Consider the following 24,204-nt stretch of genomic DNA (forward strand, 5'->3'; position numbering starts at 1 on the left):
CAATAATGTGCAGCAGCATGTCACACAGAATGCTGTTTTGATAGGAGGCCTCTTTAGGAGTGACTGGTCCCAAATAAAAGAAGCCAGAAGTTATGAGATCGTTAGTTTGAAGGTATTCATGCCAATTAATGAAGTCAAGCTGCTTTCAGTGGCTGTAAATCACTTCAGAGGGAAGAAGGAAAAATCGCACTGTCTCTATTTTGCTGTGATGCTACATTGTCACATATCAGCTTTTTCTTTCCCTGTAAAAATGAGCTTTGTTGTGGTCCACATATTTCTTCCTTAGATAAAAGGTACAGGAATGAGGAAATAAGACCAAGGCAAGCAAATGTGGGTTTTGAAGATGTCCCTGTCCGCTCTGTAGATTGTACTGGCCAGAGGGCAATGGGATACTCTCATGTCTGTATTCCTTTGCCTTTGTTCATGTGAGCCGTAGTACAATAAACAGAAATAATTTGCAGAACTTTCATTGCATGGTTAACAAGCCTCAGTGTTTACTGTGCTTATCCTGCTGGTCTTTTAGAAGAATGAGCTACTGACAGGAGTTCCTTTAAGGGGTGCTGTCCCACCCTGCCTGATCTGAATAAAGCAAAGCAAGAGATGGTTCGGATCTATTTTGCTGCCTGTCTCACATAATTCAGACTGGAAAACTTTTCCTTTTGAAGCCATATTATATGCATTGCTTCTTCTTCTATGATACTGCTTAGGTTGTGTCTGTATTAATAGTCCAGAAGGCTAAATTTTTTGTGATTTAAAATGTAAAAACGAATGAAATATTTCAGCAAGGAAACATTTTCTGCAAGAGAATCTTCAGATATATTTTGTTGGAAAAATGCAGTTGTGTAAATGATTTATTCCATATCACTTACTGGTTAATAAATGTAAATATTCATTTGTTCCTACATTATTTGACAGACTGCCACTACCAGAACATAAATTTATGGGCTACTGGAAAGTCGATTGGCCAGGAAATGCACAACAGAAAATGCTGTGTCCATCAGAAACTCAAAAAATAGATGTAAAGGTTTGTCTTTTAAAGTACTTTTTAATTCATATAATACTGGTTTTATGTATTGGGATGTGAAGAATCTAAAATGTGATTAATTTCTTCAGGAAAAAGAGTGTATACAAGGCATGGTCCTTGTCACTTGTTCTTGGAGTTTTTACACTGACTAGGAAAATTACCATTTTTGTATGCCTCACAACGTAAGATGTGCTTGAAAATCAGTAAGCTTGGCCAGAAGTTCTTGAAAAAATACTGAAAATACCTTGTCTGAAAGAACTTTGTAGCTGTTTTGGATGATTGGGGGTGGCCAGTTACAGGCCCCAGATCTCAATTTTTGGCTAAGATCAGAGACTGAAAAGAAAACTGTTTTCTGTTTCTATCTTGCATGCAGCTGAATTCGTACAGGTCTTTAGCTTGAATCTGAACCTTTGGTACAATTTGATCTGCAGCCAAAGTTTCTAAGTCATTTTCAGCTCTTGAGTTCTTGGCTTAACTTCAGTAATTATTACTCCAGCGAGTAAGGAAAAACCTGTACTTCTGATGTGGTATATGGGTGAGATTTAAACTTTATATAATAAGAAATTGTCATTTAATTTCTTTGAAACAGAAATATTCTTGCATTTTTCTTGTATGAACTGTGTTTTATCAGTACATGATACCTCCCTCCTTCGTGCTACTAAGTGATAATGGCTCCAAACCATTGAAAGACTAAAGAAGAGAGTCACGAGGTTTCTATACTGTAAAGGAAATGGTAGTATGGACGTTCAGAGAATTCATAGAAAAGGCATTTCCTTTTCCCTTTAATTTGTTTAATATTAAATTTAAAAATTATTTAGTAGTTTTTTGTTGTTAGTAGCATTACAGCATGAAGAAGGCTTTTATATTTTCATAAAGAATGGGGAGTGGAATATTTTAGGAAGCCTTCATTGTTATTATTTGTTCTAGGGCCCTGTGTACTTAAATATTCAAGGCTTTCCACTGGAACGACATGAAGCCAGGTCCATCAGTTTCACAGAAGAACTTGCTTATTGGACACTGCCTTTAGATGAAATTAACTTAATTTGTGATGTCACAGTAACAAAAGGTACAGTAAGAAAAGCTGCTGACTTCTGTAATGATCTGCAATGTTACAAATAGGTGAGATGTCCTGGAGATGAGGAGTGACCGGGCTGTTGATTTCGTAAGTGCTTGCCAATAGCTACTGGCAGAATATACAAGGGCAGTATGAGGAATTTCAAGTGTAGTAACAATACTTCAGTGCATTTATAGTAGTGTGTATTTCTAGGTATGCTTGCAATAGAGTATAGGAATAATACTAGGAATTGTAATATGGGAATTAAAAATATGGAGTATGGGAGTGGACTATAGGAATAATAACTTTTTTATTTTTTTTTAAATTGTAGGTGAAATGCAAAAATAATCCCCTGAAGTCAGATCATAATTTCACTGAGTCATTGTGGTCATTGTAAGGATGTGCATCTTTCTCAAACTAAGAGAAAGATGTGTAATTAAAGTAGAACACAGCCACAAAATTGCAAGTTTGTTAAATTTGTGTGTTCAACATGGCATGACTTGACAAAAGCGATTCTTTGACTTTTCCTCTCTCAATTCAATTTTAATATAAATCTTTTAACTTGGAGAGTGTTGTGCTTTTTTCCTCTGTGCTCATACTGATTCTTTCTTCCTGGACCAAACATGCCTTGGTTACCTCTACAGCATATGTCCCAGAGTGTATTGCACCATTGGGAGTATTCATAAATGTTTTTAGGGTTCATCATTAAGCATGTCTAAACATTATTATGTATTATAAAGAGATCATTAATGATCAAACCTGGAATGCTGCTTTTTCTACTTGCAGTCCGATTTATAAATACATTAGCAGAATTTCATGGCAATGAAACAGAAATTAGGTAGCTTTGTATTGATTTCAAGAATTGTCTGAAATTATTCAGGAATTGGTTTATGTGAAAAGTTCTGTACAGTGTTTGCATTCAACCCATGTTTAATTAATAAATACATGAATTTAAAGGGAGGATGGGATAGAGAAAGAAGAAGAACCAAGATTATACACAAACAAAATTAGATGAACATGCTAGCAGCTGGCAGACACTGCAGTCATGCCTACACAAGTATGTGTTGGACTGCTTGTTTAGAGTTAATAGTGTTGTGGTGAGATTCTGGCTGTTAACATTTAGTTGATATCAAGAGATTATTTCTCTTTATCTCCCTTGTCAGAAGTGGTAATTTTTTAGTACTTTTTGCTGTATCATCTGCCAAGTTTATGACATACCTAGTTCCAGAAGAGAAATGGACAATGTCAGTAGCCTTTCACTATTTTGTTTTCTTATTTCAGAAGAGGAACATGAAAATATTCTTTATGTTACTACATGCAATCCTGTTTCCTTGTACTTCATGAACATTTCTAGTAAGAGTGGATACTTTATGGATCTTTATGACCTCTTCCCAAGAACAGTTGGAAGTGTCTGGCAACCTTTTGTGACTGCAGCACCACTGGGAAATCCACTTAAAGGTCAAGTGGTTCTACATGAAGAGGAGGTAAAAAAAATTAAATTCTAGCTAAATGTTTAGTCATGAGCAAAGTAGTATCATGAGGGTAAATCACTGGAGACTCTACCTCTATAGACTGAAATAGTCCAGACAAGGCTATCGCCTGCTGAATGTTCTCTCTTTTACTGTACTTGTAGCTTGGGAGTTGCCTTCAGCGTTAGGTTTATATGGAGATTTTCCTCTTGCACTCTTTAGCTGGACAATGTCCTCTTCTATTATTGAAGCTGAGTTTTACCTGCTTGTCTTCTCTTACTGATAGAGGAAGATTGGCCTTTATGGGAGAAAGGGGGAGAGTAGATAAAGTTCAGGAGTCTCAGTCAAACAGCATATGTTTGTAAAGTGCAGAGTAAAGTGTTTTATGTGAACTTAAGTTCTGCTCCAATCTTGTCCCCCTTTTACTCTTCAAATAGTGTATAAAAGAGATGTTTTCTGAGTCACAAAGTAAAATGTTGCTTGTGTTTGCTCCATGCCACTATTTGTGATTTGTTTTGTGAATCCTTATATTTCTTGTTCTGTAACGTGAAGTGTCGAGACTAGAAGGGAGACTAGGTAAGCCTTGACATCAGCAATGCAAACTGAGAACCACTGACAATTTCAGTGTTGGTTTGACTCAAATGCTTTTTTTAAAGACAACTATTGCATACTTTGCACTTTCTCTTACTATCTGTGAACTGACTGTAAAATTTCCAATTCAAAACCTCTTTGCCCAGGAGTGGGAAGACACAACAGTGTATACTGGGCTGCTGCTGTTCATTATTTAATATTAATAATAGTTTATTATGCTACCAGTCACTATGGTTTGATACAGGCATTAAATCTGGTCATTATTGTTGTCGGGTTTTTCCTTTCTTTGAATTTCTTCTGTCGATTTTTCAGTAGGTGAAATACTTCAATCTAGGAGAACCTTTCCTACATTGAGTTGGGATGTTAATAGTTTTCAGTCATTTCTAGTGTATCTGCAATACTGTTGTTCCAGGAACACGTGTTGGGTGTTGATGCCACTTTCTGGTATCAAATGCTACAGTTAAGCTCAGTGCCTTATGAGAAACACAAGTCTTCTGCCTTTTGTAGAACTGCCTATGCAGGTGCAGCTGCCTGTTGGATACTTTCCAAGGCAAACTGGAAAAAATATGGTTCTGAGGTTACCTGCTTGTTGAACAGCTATAGAAATACCATTTGGGCTATTTTGAGATGCACATAGCACATTTGTTTGGTTTTAAATAATTCTTGGCTCTCTTTGGCACAGTTCATGCAGGAAACTAAAACAGATGGCAGTCTGTCTTGTATCTAAGAATGTTTAGAACGTCTCACACTTTTTAATATAAAGCCAGCAATATTCTTTGCTTTCTAAGTCTCCAAAATTCCTACCATTTTGTTTTTAACCAAATCACAGTAGCATTTGGTGTCCGAAATGAAGGTTCTTCTGTGAAGCTTTAGGTAGTTATCTCAGAGTCTCGTTTTGGCTGTCCTCATGGAATATATCTTTTAGTGATAGTATGAGAGAGATACTTTTCTGACTCTGAAGTAAAATTTGTTCTGTGGAGAGACTGTGGCAGTTCATTTCCCTTTCCAGATGACTTCAGTCATGCTGTAACCTCATGTTTTTCTCTGACAGAGCTAAATATTGCCAGTTTCAGACTTGCCTTTCTTGGCAAGTGCTACAGGTGAATACATCCTGTCTGGAAATAAGCCTGTTTTAGACTGGAAAATAATACAAAATTAAAATATTCAGAATGTTTTCATTACCTTAGGGCTTTTTTACATATTTTTACCATTAAGGCAGACCTTACTCACTGTTTGTGAAAATATGTTTCATTTAATTACAAACTGGGTTGCAAAAAGTCCTATACTTAGAACACCATTCAAAAGTAATTTTAGATTTCTTGAGAACTTAAGTAAGCAGCTTGAACAGAAAACAAAAAAAGAAGAATAATTATTCTCTTGTATATTGTATGCTTGTATCCACGGACTACATTGGTAATTTGTTTGGGATTGGTTTTTAAGTGAGGCACTGAAGCACAGGTTAGACAAGTAACTGCTGTTACAGTCTTCACAGCCACTGCTATCATTCCTTATGTTGTGTTTCAAGTGTTAGGATCTCTAGTTCCCACTGAATCACAAGAGGGATTCTCAAGCAGTGTAATTTTTTCACATGGAGCTTAGGTTTTATTCCTAACTCTTCCTGCAATGGAGCCATGGAAAAATCATGTGCTCTGTGCACCTGTGAAATGAGGTGAATGTTGCTGTGTATGAAATTTAATCCATTATTATTGATGTTAGCAGGTAAGCATATGATCTAAGATAATAATCCAAGTACCTTCTGTATTTGCTGGGAGAATAAAGGTGACCTGAAGAGCATTTCATCTCAGCTAAAGTAGAATATGTTTAATTGCCCTCTGGATGTGTCTCTGTCTTTCCACTGACTACAGAAGGATGCTTAACATATAGTCAAGATGCCTACATTTGGGTGTACTAAGATCACTGGCAGGCATAAACTCAGAACCTGCAGCATTCATATGTTAAGAAAAGTAGATTAGTGGCACATCTGCATTTTGGGCAACGCTACAAGAGTTAGCTCATTGTACCAGGGGTGCATCAAACAAAACAAGAAGAACAAGTAATATAAAAAATGTATTTGATGCTTTAGAGATTCATCTGTGTTTAGTTGCAAGAAGACTAAGAAGTATTAACAATATTTGTAGAAATAAGAACTTGCATTTATTAAATAAAAGGGCCATTTGACAGCTGCTATTTCATAAATAATATAATCCATTAATTAGACAATACCAAAAGCAGTTTTTTTCATTTTTTTCTTTTAATAGAGATCTTTGGAGATGAATGTTTCTGACTAAGTTATGAAAAAGAACAATTTAAAATGGATGATAACCTTATTGGAAAAGATGAGATGATGATGTTGTGGCTCTTCAAATAAGCTTGTATGTTTTATCTTGTTCCCAGATGACATCCATCTAGATTCAGTAGAGCCCTCCAGTGAAATAAAATGAAAAATCATCATTCCTTCCTGTCCTTCTAAATAAATTTTTACTGAAAGTAAACTCCTCAAAGCTCTAACTTAATGGCACAAGTGAGAGATTTATCTGATTTTAGGCCACATCTACATCTTCTTGGAAGAAAGGATAGATGATTTTATTCCTCACGGTGGCCATTGGTCTCAATGAGTGCAAGCTGGTTTGACTCTATCTTTTTGTTCAGACTAAACTCATAGACTTTGCAAGGAGTCTTCAGAAATCTCAAGTAACTTCTTTGTAAGATGGGAATTGCATTCATCTTTTCAAAGCAGAAATGCCTCTGCCATCTGTCCTCCCCACAAGTACTTCAAGGCCTACTCTTATTTTCTGCTAAATCTTTGTGCCCGCCATATGCACTTTCCTTTTTCTTTCTGCATCTATCACTTCTACTGCTCAGAAGGAGAGCAAGTACAGACCAAAAAGAATTCTGATAACCTTCATGCATGATTTTATGTGGGATTGTAGGAGCAAACTGCACATGGAGAATTGATTTGCTAATTGTTACAATTTGTTAATTGTAAATTAACAGCACACTTCCAGGTTTTTTTACAAGCACTTCACTGTGTTGAAAGGCTACAACTGGACAAACAGAGTAAGCTACAGTCTACCTTAGGGAGCACAACAAGCTTTGTTCAGGCAGTGTCCTGCCAGCATGCTTTGACTCTGCTTTTATCTTTCTTGGTCAGGAAGCGGGGTGGGGAGGGAGGGAAATGCTTTTCCCTGTCCCATGTGCTCCTGCAGGTCTGTCAAAGCTCTCTGATAACAAGGGAGTGAGGGAGTCTGTGGCACAGGAAGTGACACAGAGATCCACCTCACTCACCATGTGTAGAAGATGCTAACCATTCTTTAAAAGAAGACTTCTTTTAACAGTTTGTGATCTGGCCTGAAGCACAAGTGAGGACCTGAATATGGAAGGACCAGTAACATAGTAGTAGTAACTTCTGTAACCTCTAGTCCCCATAATATTCTGACGTTTGTCTTCAGAACAAAAGGTGTATTTTCTTATTTTCTTCAAAAACTAGTTCCCTTTTTTTTTTATATTATATTATATTATATTATATTATATTATATTAGATGTTCCTTTTCTATGAGTACACCTTATAGTAAAGGTCTGCTTAAATAGAAATGTGTGCACCTTCTGTAGAATGGAAGAAGGCTCATTTTCCATAAGCACAAAGCTTATACTACTACTTGTTGCTCTGAGTTCTCTGAAATCTCAAGTACAATAAAGTCTCCCAAATCATCTGAAAGATACCACTTGCCAGTAATCTACTTGCATACATTTCTCTTCCTCTGAAGATGTGATGGTTTGAGCCCCAAACCATAAATTCTTGCACAGACTTTTTCCAACTGAACCTGCTGGACAGTGTGTTAATGTTTGTATGTGTGCCTAATATTTACAGTGTCAGGATTGTTATGTTTCTATCACTCAAGGGATCCTTGAGTGAGAAAAGGTGGGACAGGACGCAAGTGGATGTATGATTACCCTGCCTAGCTAAGGATCAGCCTCAGTCTGAAGCTGACAGCTAAGAAGAATCTGTGTTTGCAACTTGCTTGCTCAGGACATGAGCATCGAGGGCAGAGAGATCAAAACTGAGAGTGAACTTGCAGAGAAGAATACAAGAATGTTAAACTGAGTTATTTGCACTGTCCCACTCTGAAACTTCCGCAAGCTCTCCCCTCTTTCTGCAAAACCATAAGGAACAACTTCCCACACCAGCAAAATGAAGTCACAGCCCTGTTTGGTTTAAGAACTTCTTAGAGGAAATGCCGGTTAAAATAAAATCAGCAGTAAGTAAAGGGAAACTTTGCAGTAACTAAAAATAAAGGCACATCACTTCACAAGATTGGTTATTGCATCTGTCCAGAGCTTGGAATTCCAGACATTGGGGTCGGGAGGTCGCCCAAAGGTTACTTTTCTCCCAGTCAAGAACAAACACAGTGGAATTGCACACCAGTGTCTTTTCCCAGCCCACTTGAAGAGCTGCCAGAGCTGCTCTTGGATGCGTTCACAAATGACGCAAAAATCTATTCTTAAACACAGACAGAATATACATCAGTCACTTAGCACAGAAGGAAACCATTAACATCAAAAGGGGTGGAGTAGAGAAGCTTTTTATACTACCAACTGCTCTCATAAATTTAACACTAAGTGGAAGAATGTAATTGATTTGTATGTGTTCTTTATCTCATGTGGAAGGCTAATGCTGTTTCAGGATTGTATAAATGAAATATGGCAGAAAACCAAAATCCAAAGCAAATGTCCTATTTTTTTTTTCCTGAACCACATTTCTATAATTTTGGTTTGTAATACATAAGCAAGCTTCTTTTTTTAGAAATATTGAACTTGAACTGAAATTCCCAAATGCTCCAAATAACATGATAATATTTTAAATACTTTACCATATTTAGCTTCAAATTACTGTTATTATTAAAGTTAACTCTCACAAGTATTTCTAGTGAAAGTATGAAGAGTACCCAAAAGAACAAAACTGCTGTGACTCAGATTGTTTGTATTTGTTTTATTTAGGGGAATTCGTGGGAATTTATGTTTTACTTCCTTAACGTCTATTGTGCGTTATTGCACATGTTGTACGTAGGCAGTTTACTTTTAGTACATCCTTGCAGAACCTAATGTCCTTGCAGAGCTGAATGTTTCCTTGAATGGCAAACAAAAAATTGAACCCAAGGCTTAATTAACTTATTCCTTTGTACCTTTTAAATTTCATTTGATGCAGTTAAGGTCGGCCCTGAATGACAATTGTCTTGAATTCTTAGTTAAAAACATTAGGAGCAGCTGTAGTACTTTGCAAAAAGAAATGCTTAAAAAGCCCCCATCATTTGACAGCATGTGTTGACCCTTGGGCATTGAGGAACAAATGAGAAATCTGACGAAATTCAAAATTTAGCAGACTATATTTTCATGTGATACATGGAGATTTGTGTCTGCTTCTGGTCTTCATCCTCTTCAGTCATCCTGCTGTCCTCCAACAACTGTCCTATCTTGGACACTATAAGCTATCAAGAGTGTGCAGGTCACAGAAGGATTGTCACACTCTGGAATATTTAATAGGCTCCACAGTATCGGAAATATGAACTTGGAGAGAAAGTACTGAGCCATTTTTTCTTTCACCAGTTTTTCACCTTCAGTGGGACTTAAGCAATGGGTACAGTAGAAAAATGGTAAGCAAACATAAAAACTGAAGTGAAATATTTTAGTGACTTGACAGAACTAATATCTCTTACCTGTAGCTGCATCTTAGACATGTAAATGATACTAGTCCTGTTCCTAGAAATTATGCAGAGATTCATATGAGATGTATAGATAAAATGCTATGGAAAAACTGTAATATCATTCCAGCCCTTGCATGTACTTAACCTCTTCAATTCAATTTCTCTATGAACTTTGAAATGAACCAAGAAAATCCAGCTTATGTTTTGCAACAAAATCTAGATGATCTTTTCGAAATGTCCTAAGTGGCTCGAGTTGTGAAAGTGGTTCAGATAGTTTTGTTGTAGTCTCTTAAATGGGCTTGAGATGTACATCGATCTGCTTTTCATTTACAGAGCAATGTTGTGTTGTTGCTGGATACAAGCAGTGGTGCTCTTCGCCGACTTTTGCTCTCACCAGATGCTCAAGACTCTCCTAAGAGAACATCTTGGTGGAGCAACAAAGAAGAGATGGTGAGGAATAGCACCTACCGCTATTATACTAAGTTTTTTTAAAAGCAAATGTCAGTATTGGAAAAACTACCCCAGGATCATTAGGGTTTTCCTGGTTTTACAGCCCAAGCATTTAGTTGTTTACTCTTATGTTTAAATGTCTTATGCATAAAATAGCATTGTTATGGAATATTGATAGAAGAAATATAAATAAGTTGTCTGAAGATATGTATCTTTAAAATATCCCTTTTTAGGCCTAGAACTGGAAATAACGGAACATTTTGTTACAATGAATTATGTCCAAAATAATGAACTCAGTTATGATGCAATTTATGAGTAGGAACAAGGCAAGCTAGATAGCATTTTGAGAGGCAATTAAAGCTATGGATTCTTCTAAATAAAGGAAAAAAACTAGTACACTTTCAGAGGAGTCAGGGAAACTCACTGGGACAAATCTAACAAACACTAATTGCCCTATGATGTATTTTTATACAGAGCAACTACAAAATGTGCCGCGAGTTTTCACACAAAAACTGGCTGGTGTTCTACAAAGAAACAGGGTGAGAGTAAATTATATCCTTGTATTAAATTGATTTATATCGGATCTCCTTGTGTATATCCCTATCTGATTATTCTTTTCTTGCCTTCCAATTTTATAGAAACCATCTTATTGTACTGGATGTATTGGAGGGTCAAACTCACACCATCTCACTTCCGATCAGTCTGAAATCTGTTTTCCTGGTGGCTGAAGACCGGTGGCTCTTGGTGGAAAACAAAACAAATAAGTTAGTTCAGCCTAGTTGTCTCGACGGCATTATGTCTTGTTTGTGTCTCATTTGTGTTCAGAGTTTCACTCCTGGTCTCATACTTAGTTTTTTCTGTTTGTGAGACTGGCTGGACTTGAAAAGTGGGTGTTTAAGATGCAAATTTGCTGAGGTGAATTTGCAGGTAGGCTTTTAGAGTAGGAAATGAAGAGGATATGCCAGCCTCTGAAAGTCTAGACTAACTTTGATTGTATGCATGTTAATATTAATTCTACTGAGGTGGTGTTGAACTTTAGAAATGAGAATGTTGGTGGACCTATCCCTGGAAATACAGACACATTATCCAGAGTTAGAGCCTGCTTCCTTTACTTTCACGGTCATATGAAAGAAATGTTATTCTGCTGTCTCATTTTCATGAACGCACAGCAAATGAAAGTGTGTAAATAAGAAGACAAATCTGCCACTTGCTGGCCTACCCTTTCCTATCTCACAGATGTTTGGGAAATTATATTTAGTTTTAGCAAAAGGTGTTGATAACCTTGTTTATATAAATGTAGAATGTTTTCACTGTTTCCGAAGATAAAAGTCATTGTTTAAAGTTACAAGTTTAGTTGGGAATTATTATAAATGTGTATCCTTTACAGGAAATTTCTTTTAACCAAGCGTGCCCATATGGAAGCTCAAGACAGTGAGGTTTGCCAGCTGCATGCATTGAGTGAAGAGCCAGCTGACATGGGATTTGGCTTAACAACAGGTATTGAATGCAAATTTGGCTAGTTCCTTTTTTCTTTTTTCTTTTTATCACTTCTGTTTGCAGCTGCACAAACAAGGCTCTTTAAAGGTCTGAGTAACCATCTCTCTGATTCTGTTTTTGCCCCCCTTATCATGTTTGGTTAATAATAACAGCTTTTGTCAAGGCATGGCACATTCCATGATCAAACTTCAAGTTGTTTGAATAAAGAATTTTTGTTTCATTGTAGCATTCAAGACCCTACAGACAAGCATGTAGAATGGAAAAGGAAGAAAAATGACGAGGCAGGAATTAGAACAGGAATAGAAGGGAACAAATATATTAATGAGTCCAGGCTGTAGACTGTTGCAGGTCTGCTACTCACACTCAGATGAGCTGGAAAAGATTTCCCAACCCTTAGAAAAATGCAAGCCACCTACTGTTAGAACAGAAGTCACAGTTTCTGTAGTTCTGTTGATAGTGTGCAGGAGGCCATTGAGGCCATCACACCTGTGTTAAAAGATGGGGGGAATTTGATCAGTAAAATTCCCAGATGGTGCTAGGCATTGAGGCATGTCTTAGTTACAGAGTAAGGCAGAAATCTCCAATGGTCATCATTCTGCCTGGTAAGATGTCTGTCTTCAAATCTCATAGCCTTTTCAATCTGGAGCATTTGATCTCGGTGCACAGAATCTTTAGTTTACTTGGTTTAAGAAGACTGGAAGTACATGTGCATCCCACCTAACAGTTCATAGGTTTTGGCCGTTATGTATCAGAGAGACAGAGGAAACAAGCAGAGAAACCACTTTAATATCTCTTAAAGGAGGAACAAGTTTTGTTCTGGTTCTTGTGGCTAGCATTAGTAAGAAAAATGAGATTAACACAGTGTAAACATGGTACAAACAAATGTTATTGACAAATAATAGGGCTTATTTTACATAAATAGCAACCAGGTGGATACCAAAAACTAACCACAGTCTAAATATCCAGAATCCTTTTTAACTCTTGTGCAGTTTACTCTACCAACTTATCAAGTGCTATCAGAGCACAGTAGTTTCCTTCCTCTTACTACCTTATTTAGAAACCATTCTGGAGTATCATTCCTCAGATGGATAGAAATGTTATTATAATTTCCAGTCCCAAAGTGTTTGTGGGCAGTTCATTGCTGCATGCTTTCTGTGCTATTTTTCTCCTTTGTTATCTCGTTTCATCTCTTCCAATCTAAAATGTTATCATATCATACCCTGTCCACCTTTTTCCAAATCCTCCAGCAAACCCCAACTGTAACATCTTCAGCCTGTTCTTGTTCTTTGAGGAAGAAGCTGTGGCAGGAGAACTAAAAGAAAGGTAGACCAGTGTGGCTTTACTGCTGACCCAGACCTTTTATCCTTTGAGGGAGGAAAGATTTTCTCCCACTGACATATGAACAAGGTAGTCTGCTCATCAAAGTGGAACTAGTGCAGAACTAAAGATAGCAGGTTCTGACTCTGTTGGTAATTTGAGGCAAGGTAAAGGGCTCTTACAGATGCACAGAATGAAGTTCAGTTTTCATTAGCTTAAAGACAAAACCAAAGCAGCATTTATAACAGAAATGCATTACAAACAACATTATTTAAATTGCAAAGACAGCAAGAGTGTCACTGAGAAATGTCACATTGACACCTATGCAAACCTGTGTTTTGCCTTTTGGTGCATTTGCATATAACAATTTTCAATGAGATCACGTGCTGTTCTATTCCACAGGCTTCCTGCCTCATCTGTACAGTAGAGGGCAAAATTAAGTGGTATAAGCAACTACAAAACTAGTATTTCCTGATTTTAAGTACTTAACTTTACAAAAATAAGATTACTTCCTTCTCCTCTGTGTTATGGTATAGTATAATCAGATCTTCTGCTTTTTAGTAATTTTATGCTCAAAGTAATAGCAATGTTCAGTGCTCAGTGCTCTTACAGTTAATATCGTTTCCTATTGCACATCTGGATTTAATGACTAATTTTGTTTAATTTCCCTGTTTAGTGTCAGAACTGTGTGTGCCTCATGCAGTTTCAATTGACCAGCTATCTTCAGAAAACCTCAGTGCAGCTGTGGGACAAAAGATCAGCTCCCCCAACAGGATCTTCTCAGATGAACATAATTATGCTACTATTGTTATTGGTTTCCCAGACCTCTTGGTAAATTCTCAGCATTATTATACAATGAAATAGTATGGTCTCATTTATTCTGTAACCTGTTAAGTACCTGTTTACCAAATGATTTGGAAAAAGAAGGGAATGACAGTAAGGGACAAATTAATGTAGTGTACACTGTTTGTTAGGGTAGTCTAATCTAGAGGGGTGCTTGTGGTTTTTTAAGTAATAATAAATGGCACAACACAATGTCTAGCACAGACAAAATTCATTTTTGGTAAGATCTGAACAGTGCTGGCTAGAGTAATTTTCTAAATGATGTGTTTTACCATTTTTTAATCAAGCCTAACCACTGAGAAAAAGAATATCAGTATAATTTTGAACTGTTCGGTGTGAACTTTTTGCCCAGTGTGCAGCAGGTAGCAGGACTAGATTTAGGAAAAAGAAAAAAAGATACAGAAAACGATAGCAAAACTATAAAGCCCCATCACTACTGAAAAAAGTAGCTAAGTGTAAATAGTCCATGTAAGTGTGCTTACTGCCATGACACAGTTAGAAAAGCACCAGAAAAGAAAGGGAAACTTAGCAGTGTAACAACTAGGGCTATTGCAAGGAGTGAAGGCAAACACAGGGAAAATACAAGCAGAATGTTTAATTCTTTGGACTTTTTTTATATTTGGCCCCAATGGTACATAAAAAGAGTAGTGATTATGGAATAAATAATTGCATTTCACGTTTGTTTAATAAATTGGGGCAAATTAGAAAATGTAAGTGTTAACAGACATGAATTTTGGGAAAGCTAAATGACAGAAGAAAATTCTTTGAAATCCAAAATGATTCAAAAATATGTTTTTGTCAATAAGACAGTCTTTGCAGTTAGCTTTTGAGTTTTCCTTGGTTTGGTTTTATATTACCATATAGTTATTATAGCTTTTCATATTGCTTACAATAGATGTGAATTTATTGCTGAAAAAGAGAGGTGGTCTAGAGGAGGGAGTACTAAAGGAGCTGCACACTTCAGTACTAACACACTAATGTGGGTGATGAAGCATTTTTGGCTCTGCCTGATTTAGACTGAGGCACCGTCTTTCCTCATACATAGTTTTAGAAGTCCGTGTGAATGTCAAAGAAGGAGTGCTAAGGGTGAATGTTAGAGTGATGGGGCAAAACTTCAGATTCAGTGTTCAGTGCTGGTGGTGTAGGTGTTTAGTATGAACAAGCTATCTGAGGTCTTATCTGTAACAGCAGTGCTCAGTTTAGCAAACACTAAGACCTTCAAGATGATTTTTCCTCCAGCCTCTTTTGACCATACTGGAAGATGGAGCCACTGGCTTTGATGTGGAGACCTACACTTAAATCTCTGAACCTGGAACTAAGTCCCAGCCTTATTGATTACCTTTGAATTTATTACTGAAATACCTGTTTACATTTATCTTTATTAGTGGAAACCTAACAGTTTTTTACATAGTTTGGTTCCAAATTAGGTTATTTCAATGCTTTCTGTTCCTGGTTCAATTAAAAAAGAAGTTGATTCAACTTCAGATTTTCAGAGCATCTTCATGCCTAAAACTCATGTAGATGGTTTGTTGGTTTTTACCCCTATAGGGGTTTTTGATGACAAAATAATCCAGGTCATTCCTTGTCATATGGTAGCATAAGAAGTAACCATAATAGCCACATTTGATCTGAAATTAAATAAGAAGTGGAACTTATCAAGAAATATTTGTTCTTGGACTTAACAATAGTAATGTTTTCTTCAGTAGACACCTTCTCTTTTGCAGTCTCCCAGTGAAGTGTATAGCTGGAAAAGAAACTCCTCTCTGAGTCACAAACGTGCTTCTCCTTCTGATCCATTTTATTATGGAGCCCAGAGGAAAACAGGAGCTGCAAAACAAACCAATTGTGTAACTTTATTGACTTCTAATCAAATAGTCAGAATTTTAGCACCTGGAGATGTACCTTTGAAAGACATCTACCCAAAAGGTAAGAGGTTCATATATTTGTGCTGCAACACACTTGGGTTTTGTTTTGTCATCTGCTATCACTCATTTATTTTTCCAGAATGTTCTTAAATAGTCACAGAGCAAGTATTTGAGAAGGAATGAGTGTAGCTGCCCTTAGTTTTAAAATTAATTTGGATCTTATTAGCATGCTGAATTATACTTCTGAGAAATTAACAGGGTATCTGCACTGTGAATATCTCAGTGGATGGGATTTCTCTCTGTCTGCACAGGAAACCCACTAATGGAATATGATTATTCCAGTTCAGCAATTGGCCTTCACCAGTATTTCCAGCTTCTGCTCAGAGTCACACAGAGACGCAGTGATAAACCTGTTGTCTGACTAACTCAGAATTCTATCCCCAGCAGGGGCAATAGGAGAGGTTGTTTTGGGAATGCATGTGACCCTGTCCACTTCTTTGTTTTTCTCTTCATACTGTCTCAATATTTGCACTTGTTTTGCTGGGGATATTGCAGAAGACATCCCTGCCTCAGGCTTTAAATCTCCTCTTATGGACCTGTTGTCCTCAAGTTTATCTGGTCCCTCTTTGAACCTGTGTATCTCCACAGCAAACTCACAAGTTCATGATTTTTTTGTGATCAACTCATCTCTTACCGGGTTTATCAGGTGCCCCTTATTCTAGCATTTCAGGCTTAGATGAGTACTTAGATGAGTTCTGCATTCACCTTAACCATCACCTTCATGACTTAGCAAACTTCAGTCACTCCTGCCTTCTCTCCAAACTGAAGAGACCCAGACTTTTTAGCTCTTCTCCTGTCCAAGACAATGTTGCATGAACAACATTCACATGCAGCAAAACCATCCTCCTTTCTGACACTAATAAAGCAGGTGTAGGCTACAGATCTTCAGATATTTTTGTGCTGCCATGCCAAGCTTTCTGTTATCATTATAACTTTAGCTTCTTTAGCCAATAACTAAAAATACACCAATTAGTGCTAAATAACAGCATTTGTGAGTTTTGCATTAATTACCTCTAGGAATCTCCAAAGTTTACTATCCAAAGAAAAAATGCCCACACTATTTGTACGTGGTAGAATGGCTTGATTTCATCAGCACAAGAAGCTATTCCTGATTTAGTCTGTGTGTGAACTGTCTGTCCCCGAATAAACATTTTATTCCAAATTAACTCAAACAGAATGAATGATCTAATCTGCCTGTCCTCATTTAATGCAGATCAACCTCCCTGTGTAGAGAAACCCTTTTATTTATTACCAAGAGAATAAAACATTTACTTGACTAAGGAAGCCAAGTCAAGGATATCAACAGAGTAGAAAACTTCAGTTACCTCCTTTTGTAACTGAAGGAAAGATTACCTCTTAAAAAGATTAAACTTAATAAAATCAGTTGGAGTTAGAATCTTGGAACTAATTATACAACTTCAGGCTGCAATCTTCTCTTACTTTATAAACTACTGAAGGGTCAGACTGTGTCACTTTTTTTCAGGCTTTCACAGAAAAAAAAAGGATCTGAATCTGAAGTAGATGTTTTAGAAGGTAAATCTGAACTTTTGTTAAAACCAGTTTACTGATTTGGGAGTGAGGGAGGTATCTTCCCTCAGTGCTTCCAAATGATACCTGAACTGAGATCTTAACTGCTATTCCTAAAAGCCTTTTAAGTTGCTGTGATATGTAACACCTTGTATTGCTAGGTTATTATAATTAAAACCCAGGGGACATTCTTCATGACTCCACAATACCAGTAACCTGAGCATATTATCAGTCTGAGAATTGGCTTCTGTCTGACCAAGCAGTTTAATTTTTTTATCTCAGCTGTGGTGAAATATATTCATGAATAGGGATTGATAGCTTTAAATGTATAGAAAATTGTATGAGGGTTTTTACAGTGCTTTATGGCCATTTAAGTTGAAAGATTTCATGCCTTGAAGATCATTATCATTGGTATTTATTTTCTGAATGAGGTTTTAATTTATGAATGACAAAGTCTGATTTTAACTGAATCATGTTTAATATGACCTTACCAATTCAATTAAATGGGACCTGAGCAAGACTCTAGGTTTTCTGTTCTATAGCTTTTTTCAGGACTTTTTCAAGACATTTCCATTTATCAGTGAATGGCTGGATTTTCTAGCAGAGGAGGAGCTATGAGGGAAATACTACAGTGGCCTGTGCTACTCAGCATGTCATGAAAAAAACTGAAAAATTAATTAACACTGAGGTAACAGTGCTGATGATAGTGGTTATTATTCATGGTAGGAATTATAGTTATTACCATGAAGAATTATGATAAGGACTACAATTCTGAATGCAATAGAAATAACAGGTGAAGTTCAGTATAGATAAATATGTGGAGGAAGACAAAATCCTAATTCTACATCAAAAAAGATAGGGATGATGAGAAATCTGATTCAATCTCCCTGCTCAGCAGGGTCCTCTAGAGTATGTTACTTAGGATTGTGTCCAAACAGTTCTTCTCCAGGGAAGGAAACTCCACAACCTCTCTGGGCATGCAGTTCCAGTGCTTAGTCACCATCACAGTGAAGAATTATTTTCTCATGTTCAGGTGGAACATCAGTTTCTGTCTGTTGCCTCTTGTCCTATTGCTTGGCACCACAGAGCAGAGCCTGGTCCATCCTCTAACACCCTCTCTTTAGATACTCATAGACACTGATGAGGTCTCCTCTCAGCTGTCTTTTCTTGAGGCTGAGCAAGCCATGGTCCCTCAGCCTTTCCTCATAAGAGAGTTGTTCCAATCTCCTCATCATCTTCATAGCCCTCCGCTGGACCTGCTCCAGGAGCTCCATGTCTCCCTTGCACTGAGGAGCCCAGAACTGAACATTGTGTCTGCTTTCCTTAAAGTTTGATGTCTAGAGCTGTGCATAGCTGTTCTTCTCCATCAGGCTTTGGCAAAATAAGAACAAACTGCACATGTCTGATATTCATGTTTCATTGTCAAGATTCTTGGTTGCAGTTCTGGGGCCTAGCCAGCTCTTCTTGTGTATTTAAACATTTGATTGTCTTTTCATCCGCTCCCTACTCTGCAGCCCTTTGTCTTTTTATTGTCTTTAATTTGTTTGATTTGAGTTCTTTCTCTAATTTATTAACTTAATTTTTAATTCTTATCCCACAGTTCTACCCTTTCTAGTTCAGTATCTGCCCTTGTTCTAGATCTTCATCAGAATTTTTAAAGTGTATCTTACTCTTCATTACTAACAAAAGAGAGCACATTTTGAAACAGTAACAAAATCTAGGGAAAACAAAAAGTGGCCTTTGGCCCACAAACCTGCATATTTCCAGACTTTTTCCAGCATATTTCCAGACTTTTTCCAGCTGTTTCTGATGTGTTTGATATTCCCCTTTTTCTGAAGATGAGTAAAGTCAATAGACGTGCTACTGTAGGCATGAATACTATAGATACGTAGATACAGTAGGTATGCATAAAGTGCTGCTGTGGGTTATTCTGTGTGCTCATTTGAGTATTAGATCTCCTTATGCTGCTGATCTTACTGGTCTTTTCTGTGTGTGCTCTATGCAAGCATCAACACTTCTGCAGGTAAGGTCAGACTCCTGCATTTCAAGGAGGTGAAAGATGCGTTGTTTCAGAAGAAAATCTAGACTTGCTTTCATCTTGTGCCAATGACATTTTTTTACCCATACTGGGCAGTGTGGTTCAGTCTTCTGGTTTCTTTTCTGAAAAACTGCCTCAATTTGCTCCAGGCAGATGAAAGTCAGCTCCTAACTGGGAGCCACTTCTGAGCCCAGGCACAGTGTACTCACAAGCTGGCAAAAGCCAGTGTAGGCACACAAACACAAATTTACTTCAGCGGAAGGACCGTATATTAGCTGTATTCATTAAACTGTCCATAAACAGAATATTTAATGCTTGATAGTCTAGGGCAGTTTAATATAAAGTTATAAAATCTTTGCATACTGAGAATTTACCTCCAAAAAGAGAGGTTCAATTCAAGGGAACAGTGTTTAGGTTAGTATTATTGAGGAGTTTTCAAGTGGAAGTCATAAACACAATGTTTTGAAATATTCCTCAATATGCTTTTAAAGTCAGATACACAACTGACATTATCTTCAGTGACAGATAAAAGCACCAAGTTAGGGATTGCAGTAATGCTTGAATAGTGCTTTTGTGAGCAGAGCTGTATTTGTGTGCAACTTTGACATTTGCCATACAAATACGTTGTTCTTTTGTAACTGTAACTGTCTGATTACTCATTGTTGTAATAATAAAACAATTCCTTATTTGCAAGTTCTATTTCTGTATTGCATATGAAAGCTTATCATTTTCTGACAGGTGCTGTATAATAAAATGTTTAAATTTAATCTGCTAAATGCAAATGCAATAACCAGTTAATCATGCAGCAGGAAAATGACATGTTTGTTTATTTTCAGATGTCACTCCTCCACCAGCTGCTGGATACTTGGAAGTAACAGATCTTAACTCAAAGAAAATCAAATACATTACAATTCCTAGGTAACTGACTTTATTGATTAGAGCACTGTCATCTTAGAGGAAGAGCAAAGAGAATTTAGTGTCTATTATTACTTCAGGACAAGCAAATATTTCTTTTGATGTGGGAAGTAAGACTAATTCATACCTAGTGTAAAATTCTGCAAACATTGCAGTGTATTTTTGTCAACATTATTTATCTGTTTTTACTAGATAGGGCCAGTGAAAATGTAGCAATTAATTAGTAAATATGAAAGGTAGCATTATCTTCTGATTTTCATTCCCTTTGTTCCTTCCCCCTCTTCCATCCACTTTATTCTCAAGCTGTTTCATTATGGTTTGCTGTCTTTATTTTCTTTTCCTTTTTCACTGTCTTTAGGATCTGAGAAAGACAGGCAAAATGATCCAGTGTTAGGTGCTAGGAAATCAAGAATCAAATTCTGGTCTAATATAAAGTTCACTTTGAAAATAGCTTGAGTTTCTCTGTGGTTCTCCCTTTGGAAAGTATCTTGTATGGTAAATTAAAATAGCCAGATTCTATGGCTTCTGTTACGTTTTAACATCTGTCTCTCTGTCACAACTGTAGAGAGTATTTGCAAATGTTTTATCATATAAAGATACATTTTGGTCCCAAATTGTCATTTTCTACTGCAATAATAATAATAAACATTTTTGTTTTAAATGGCAGTGTCTCAACTTTGCATATTTAAATATCATGTGTATGAAACTCACACATTAAGAATTTTATACTTTTTTTTTATTCTATCCATTCGATGTTGATTTTGACAGTATTTATTCTCATTTAAATTAATTCTGGTTCATTAATAATCTGGGGAACATTTTAATTAACAGAGAATTATTTTTGCACTGTTCACCATTTTATAATTGGTCCATTGGCTTACATCTTACACAGTCATTCAAAAATGAAAGACATTACCATAAAAATAGTAAGGAATCACTTTTTTTTTCACTAGGATTTTATAGGAAGTAACAGAAATTACAAAGCCATATTTTAACATTATGACCCTTAAACTAGCATTAGGATTTAAGCTGTGAATGGCAGATCTGAGCAGAAGTCCAGATTTAAAAGTGTACTCCAGTAAGAACTGATGAGTAAAGTGAGTTTTCATCATATATATATGAATAGTTCTCTGTTAAAATCTAACAATCTTTCTTCCTTCTGGCAAAGTTAGCCCAGTCAAATGCTAAGATAACTCTTTTTCAGTTTGAGTTAGTACATGGTGGTTTCAGTCATAGATAGAAGCATGTGTTGCTTCTTCTTACAGTTTTGAAAATTACTAATTTTGCCATTAGTGCAGGTTGCCAAGTCATTTATGCATATAGTTAACAGTACTGAAAAATGCATAGATTCTTCCCTACATTATCTAAATTTCCCTTCATATTATGTACCTTTAAGGCACTCTCAGCAGTAAATTTTTGTCAGCAAGTTGTCTGTTTTAAAAAGTGCTATGATTTTCTGTACCTAAAGCTATGCCATTGTTAAATGAGCATTTAAATTTAATATTTTATTAAAGCACTAGAGAAAGGTGTTACTCTAATTTGATGGAAATATATTTTCCTCAGTGCTCGGATCATGTTCTCTCTACTTCTTTTTTAGTTTTTTATTTTTCTGTAGCATCTTCTTACATTTTTTATATTCTTAATAGGTTTTTTTCTAAAGATGGACTATTTTTAGATAGATTAGATACAGCAGTGTATTTAAACTACAGCAATGGTTTTGGCAACATATTGCCTTTCACCCTGATCTTTTATACTGCTTCTTATACAGTCAGGTATCTTGGTTATATCCAGTTTCAGTAGCTGGACAGTTTCAGATAAAATAGTGGGTCTGCAGGGCTTAGTTATAGTCTGTCATGAAATGAGGATGTAACTTCATTTAATTGTCGCCTTAACTGCAGAAATAATCATCCCCGTTTTAATTGCAGCTGCAAGAAAAATCACATTAATTCTTGTTTTTCAGGTCACAGTCTCTCTCTCCATACACATCTTGGCTCTCTCAGATCTCAGATGCTGATGCCCTGCTGGCGCCGCTGGGCAAAGTGGGGTTGGTTAGTGTGGACATGGGAGGAGGTGTGAGGCTCTGGGAGACTGGGCTGGAGAGCCTCCAGCAGTCACTGCAGGATTGGAGGAACATGATTGGCCGAGAGGATGGGCGTCCTGTGCAGGTAGGACTTCACGAAGCTGAACTGAAAAACATGTAACACAAAGAGCTATGGATGAGTTTTCAGCTGGGAAAGGAGTTGATGGGGAGAGCTGTGAAGTAGAAGTGCACCTGTGACAAAAATTTAATAGACTTCTTCCCTGAATAAGAGGCACAGTAGCTTAATTTAAAAACATTTTGTAACCCCTGTAATTATGGTTACTGACAGGCTCTTTGTCTTACACTGTTTGTATTTTTGCCAAATTCCAGTGCAATTAAATGCAAGTAAATTCTTTATCTCCTGCTGATTTTTAACTGTAACTTTCAGAATGTAGAATAATGAAATTAATTTTTAAGAAAAGGATATAATTTTCCAGAGCTCAAATTCTTGGAAAAAAAATTGAGGGTTTACTTTGAAAAAGAAACTTGAAACCTAGGTGAAAGATGCCTTGAGTTCACAGTAGAGCCTTTGCTAATCTTGATAATTTTTCCAGCTGAGCAGAGTTGCAAGGATCCCCATAGAGCCATGTTCTCATGTGGAATGTTTAGGTAGCTGCAGAAAATACACAGCATTTACATATATGGTGTGTGTGCATGTATGTATGTATGTATGTATGTATATACGAGTGTTAATGTACTGGCTAATACGTCTGATCACCATTGCAACACAGAGGCAGCATTCAGGACTGTTCAATTGCATCTTTCATTAGAAGGGGAAAACAGAATTAGATCTCTCTCTGGTTTTGGTTGGGGTTTTTTGTCTTTTACTTTCTTTTCCCACTCTTAGCTCCCTTTCTAGAAGATGTTCTGTGGTTACAGAGACTTGGGCAAGAACTGACGTGTTCTTGTTACTGGACCTCAGCAAATGCCATTCATAAAAGTCGTGAGAAAAGGAAACTCTTACCCAGTAGCACCTTTGTTCTTGACACTTGTGGCTTTGCCAGTGCCATGTTCATTGCCAGTGCAGGAGCACTAGCACCATCTTATGGTCAGATACAGTTGGTTTACACCAGCCCAGAGAGTTTGACTAGTTTAAATAGGTTTGGTTTTTTTCCTTTTTGCTTTTTTTTTTTAAATAACTTGTAATTTTATTCAACAATATTATTTTATTGTCAGTAATAGCCAACAAATTATTAGACAATACTGGCTTGGAAAGTACACGGCATAAGAAAATTCAAGTCATTTAACTAGTAATCTCAAGTAGCCATTTTAAAGAAGGCTAAGAATTTTTCCCACAGTCACAAAGCAGTTTTCAAGATCTGCTGTAGAATTTCTCTCCACTGACAGCCTGCCTCCGTACTAGGCACGTTCCAGGATAAAGTCTCCTTAGAATATCTTTCTTTTTTTCCTGTGTCAAACCAGTGGTTTGTCAGAACTGAAATAACATGCTCTTTGATTTGTGCTGAAGGGCTGGAACAAAGCCTCCTATGTGATCTTCTGACTTACATGATTATCACTAACTTCTGTTTCCCTACTTTACTTTTTTGCTCTGATTTAAATGGAAAGATGAGACCTAAGAAGCCAATGCCTTGTTTATAAAAGCATTGCAGAGCAATAAAAAGCGAATTAGGTCTTTTATTTTATGTAATCTCCAGTAAGATAATAGATATGTAGTTGCTGTGTAAACTCTGTACTTTGCTAATTGGATATGAAGGCTTTCACCTTTCCTACTTAATTTTTCAATAGGTCTAGATGTAAAAGCAGTACTGTCTTAA

General features: G+C 36.7%; 1 protein-coding gene across 1 annotated transcript in view; it reads left to right on the forward strand.

Annotated features, from left to right (window-relative positions):
- Positions 1-24,204, forward strand: part of VWA8 (von Willebrand factor A domain containing 8) — a 181,433-nt gene that overhangs the window by 118,312 nt on the left and 38,917 nt on the right. The window contains exons 27-37 of the mRNA XM_048295381.1: positions 916-1,024; positions 1,952-2,090; positions 3,360-3,562; positions 10,171-10,287; positions 10,762-10,826; positions 10,926-11,051; positions 11,675-11,784; positions 13,778-13,932; positions 15,669-15,870; positions 20,271-20,352; positions 22,310-22,514. Coding sequence (XP_048151338.1) covers positions 916-1,024; positions 1,952-2,090; positions 3,360-3,562; positions 10,171-10,287; positions 10,762-10,826; positions 10,926-11,051; positions 11,675-11,784; positions 13,778-13,932; positions 15,669-15,870; positions 20,271-20,352; positions 22,310-22,514 — 1,513 coding nt within the window. The remainder of the gene's footprint in view (positions 1-915; positions 1,025-1,951; positions 2,091-3,359; positions 3,563-10,170; positions 10,288-10,761; positions 10,827-10,925; positions 11,052-11,674; positions 11,785-13,777; positions 13,933-15,668; positions 15,871-20,270; positions 20,353-22,309; positions 22,515-24,204) is intronic.

This window comes from Corvus hawaiiensis, chromosome 2, assembly GCF_020740725.1.
Source record: "Corvus hawaiiensis isolate bCorHaw1 chromosome 2, bCorHaw1.pri.cur, whole genome shotgun sequence".
NCBI lineage: Eukaryota > Metazoa > Chordata > Aves > Passeriformes > Corvidae > Corvus > Corvus hawaiiensis.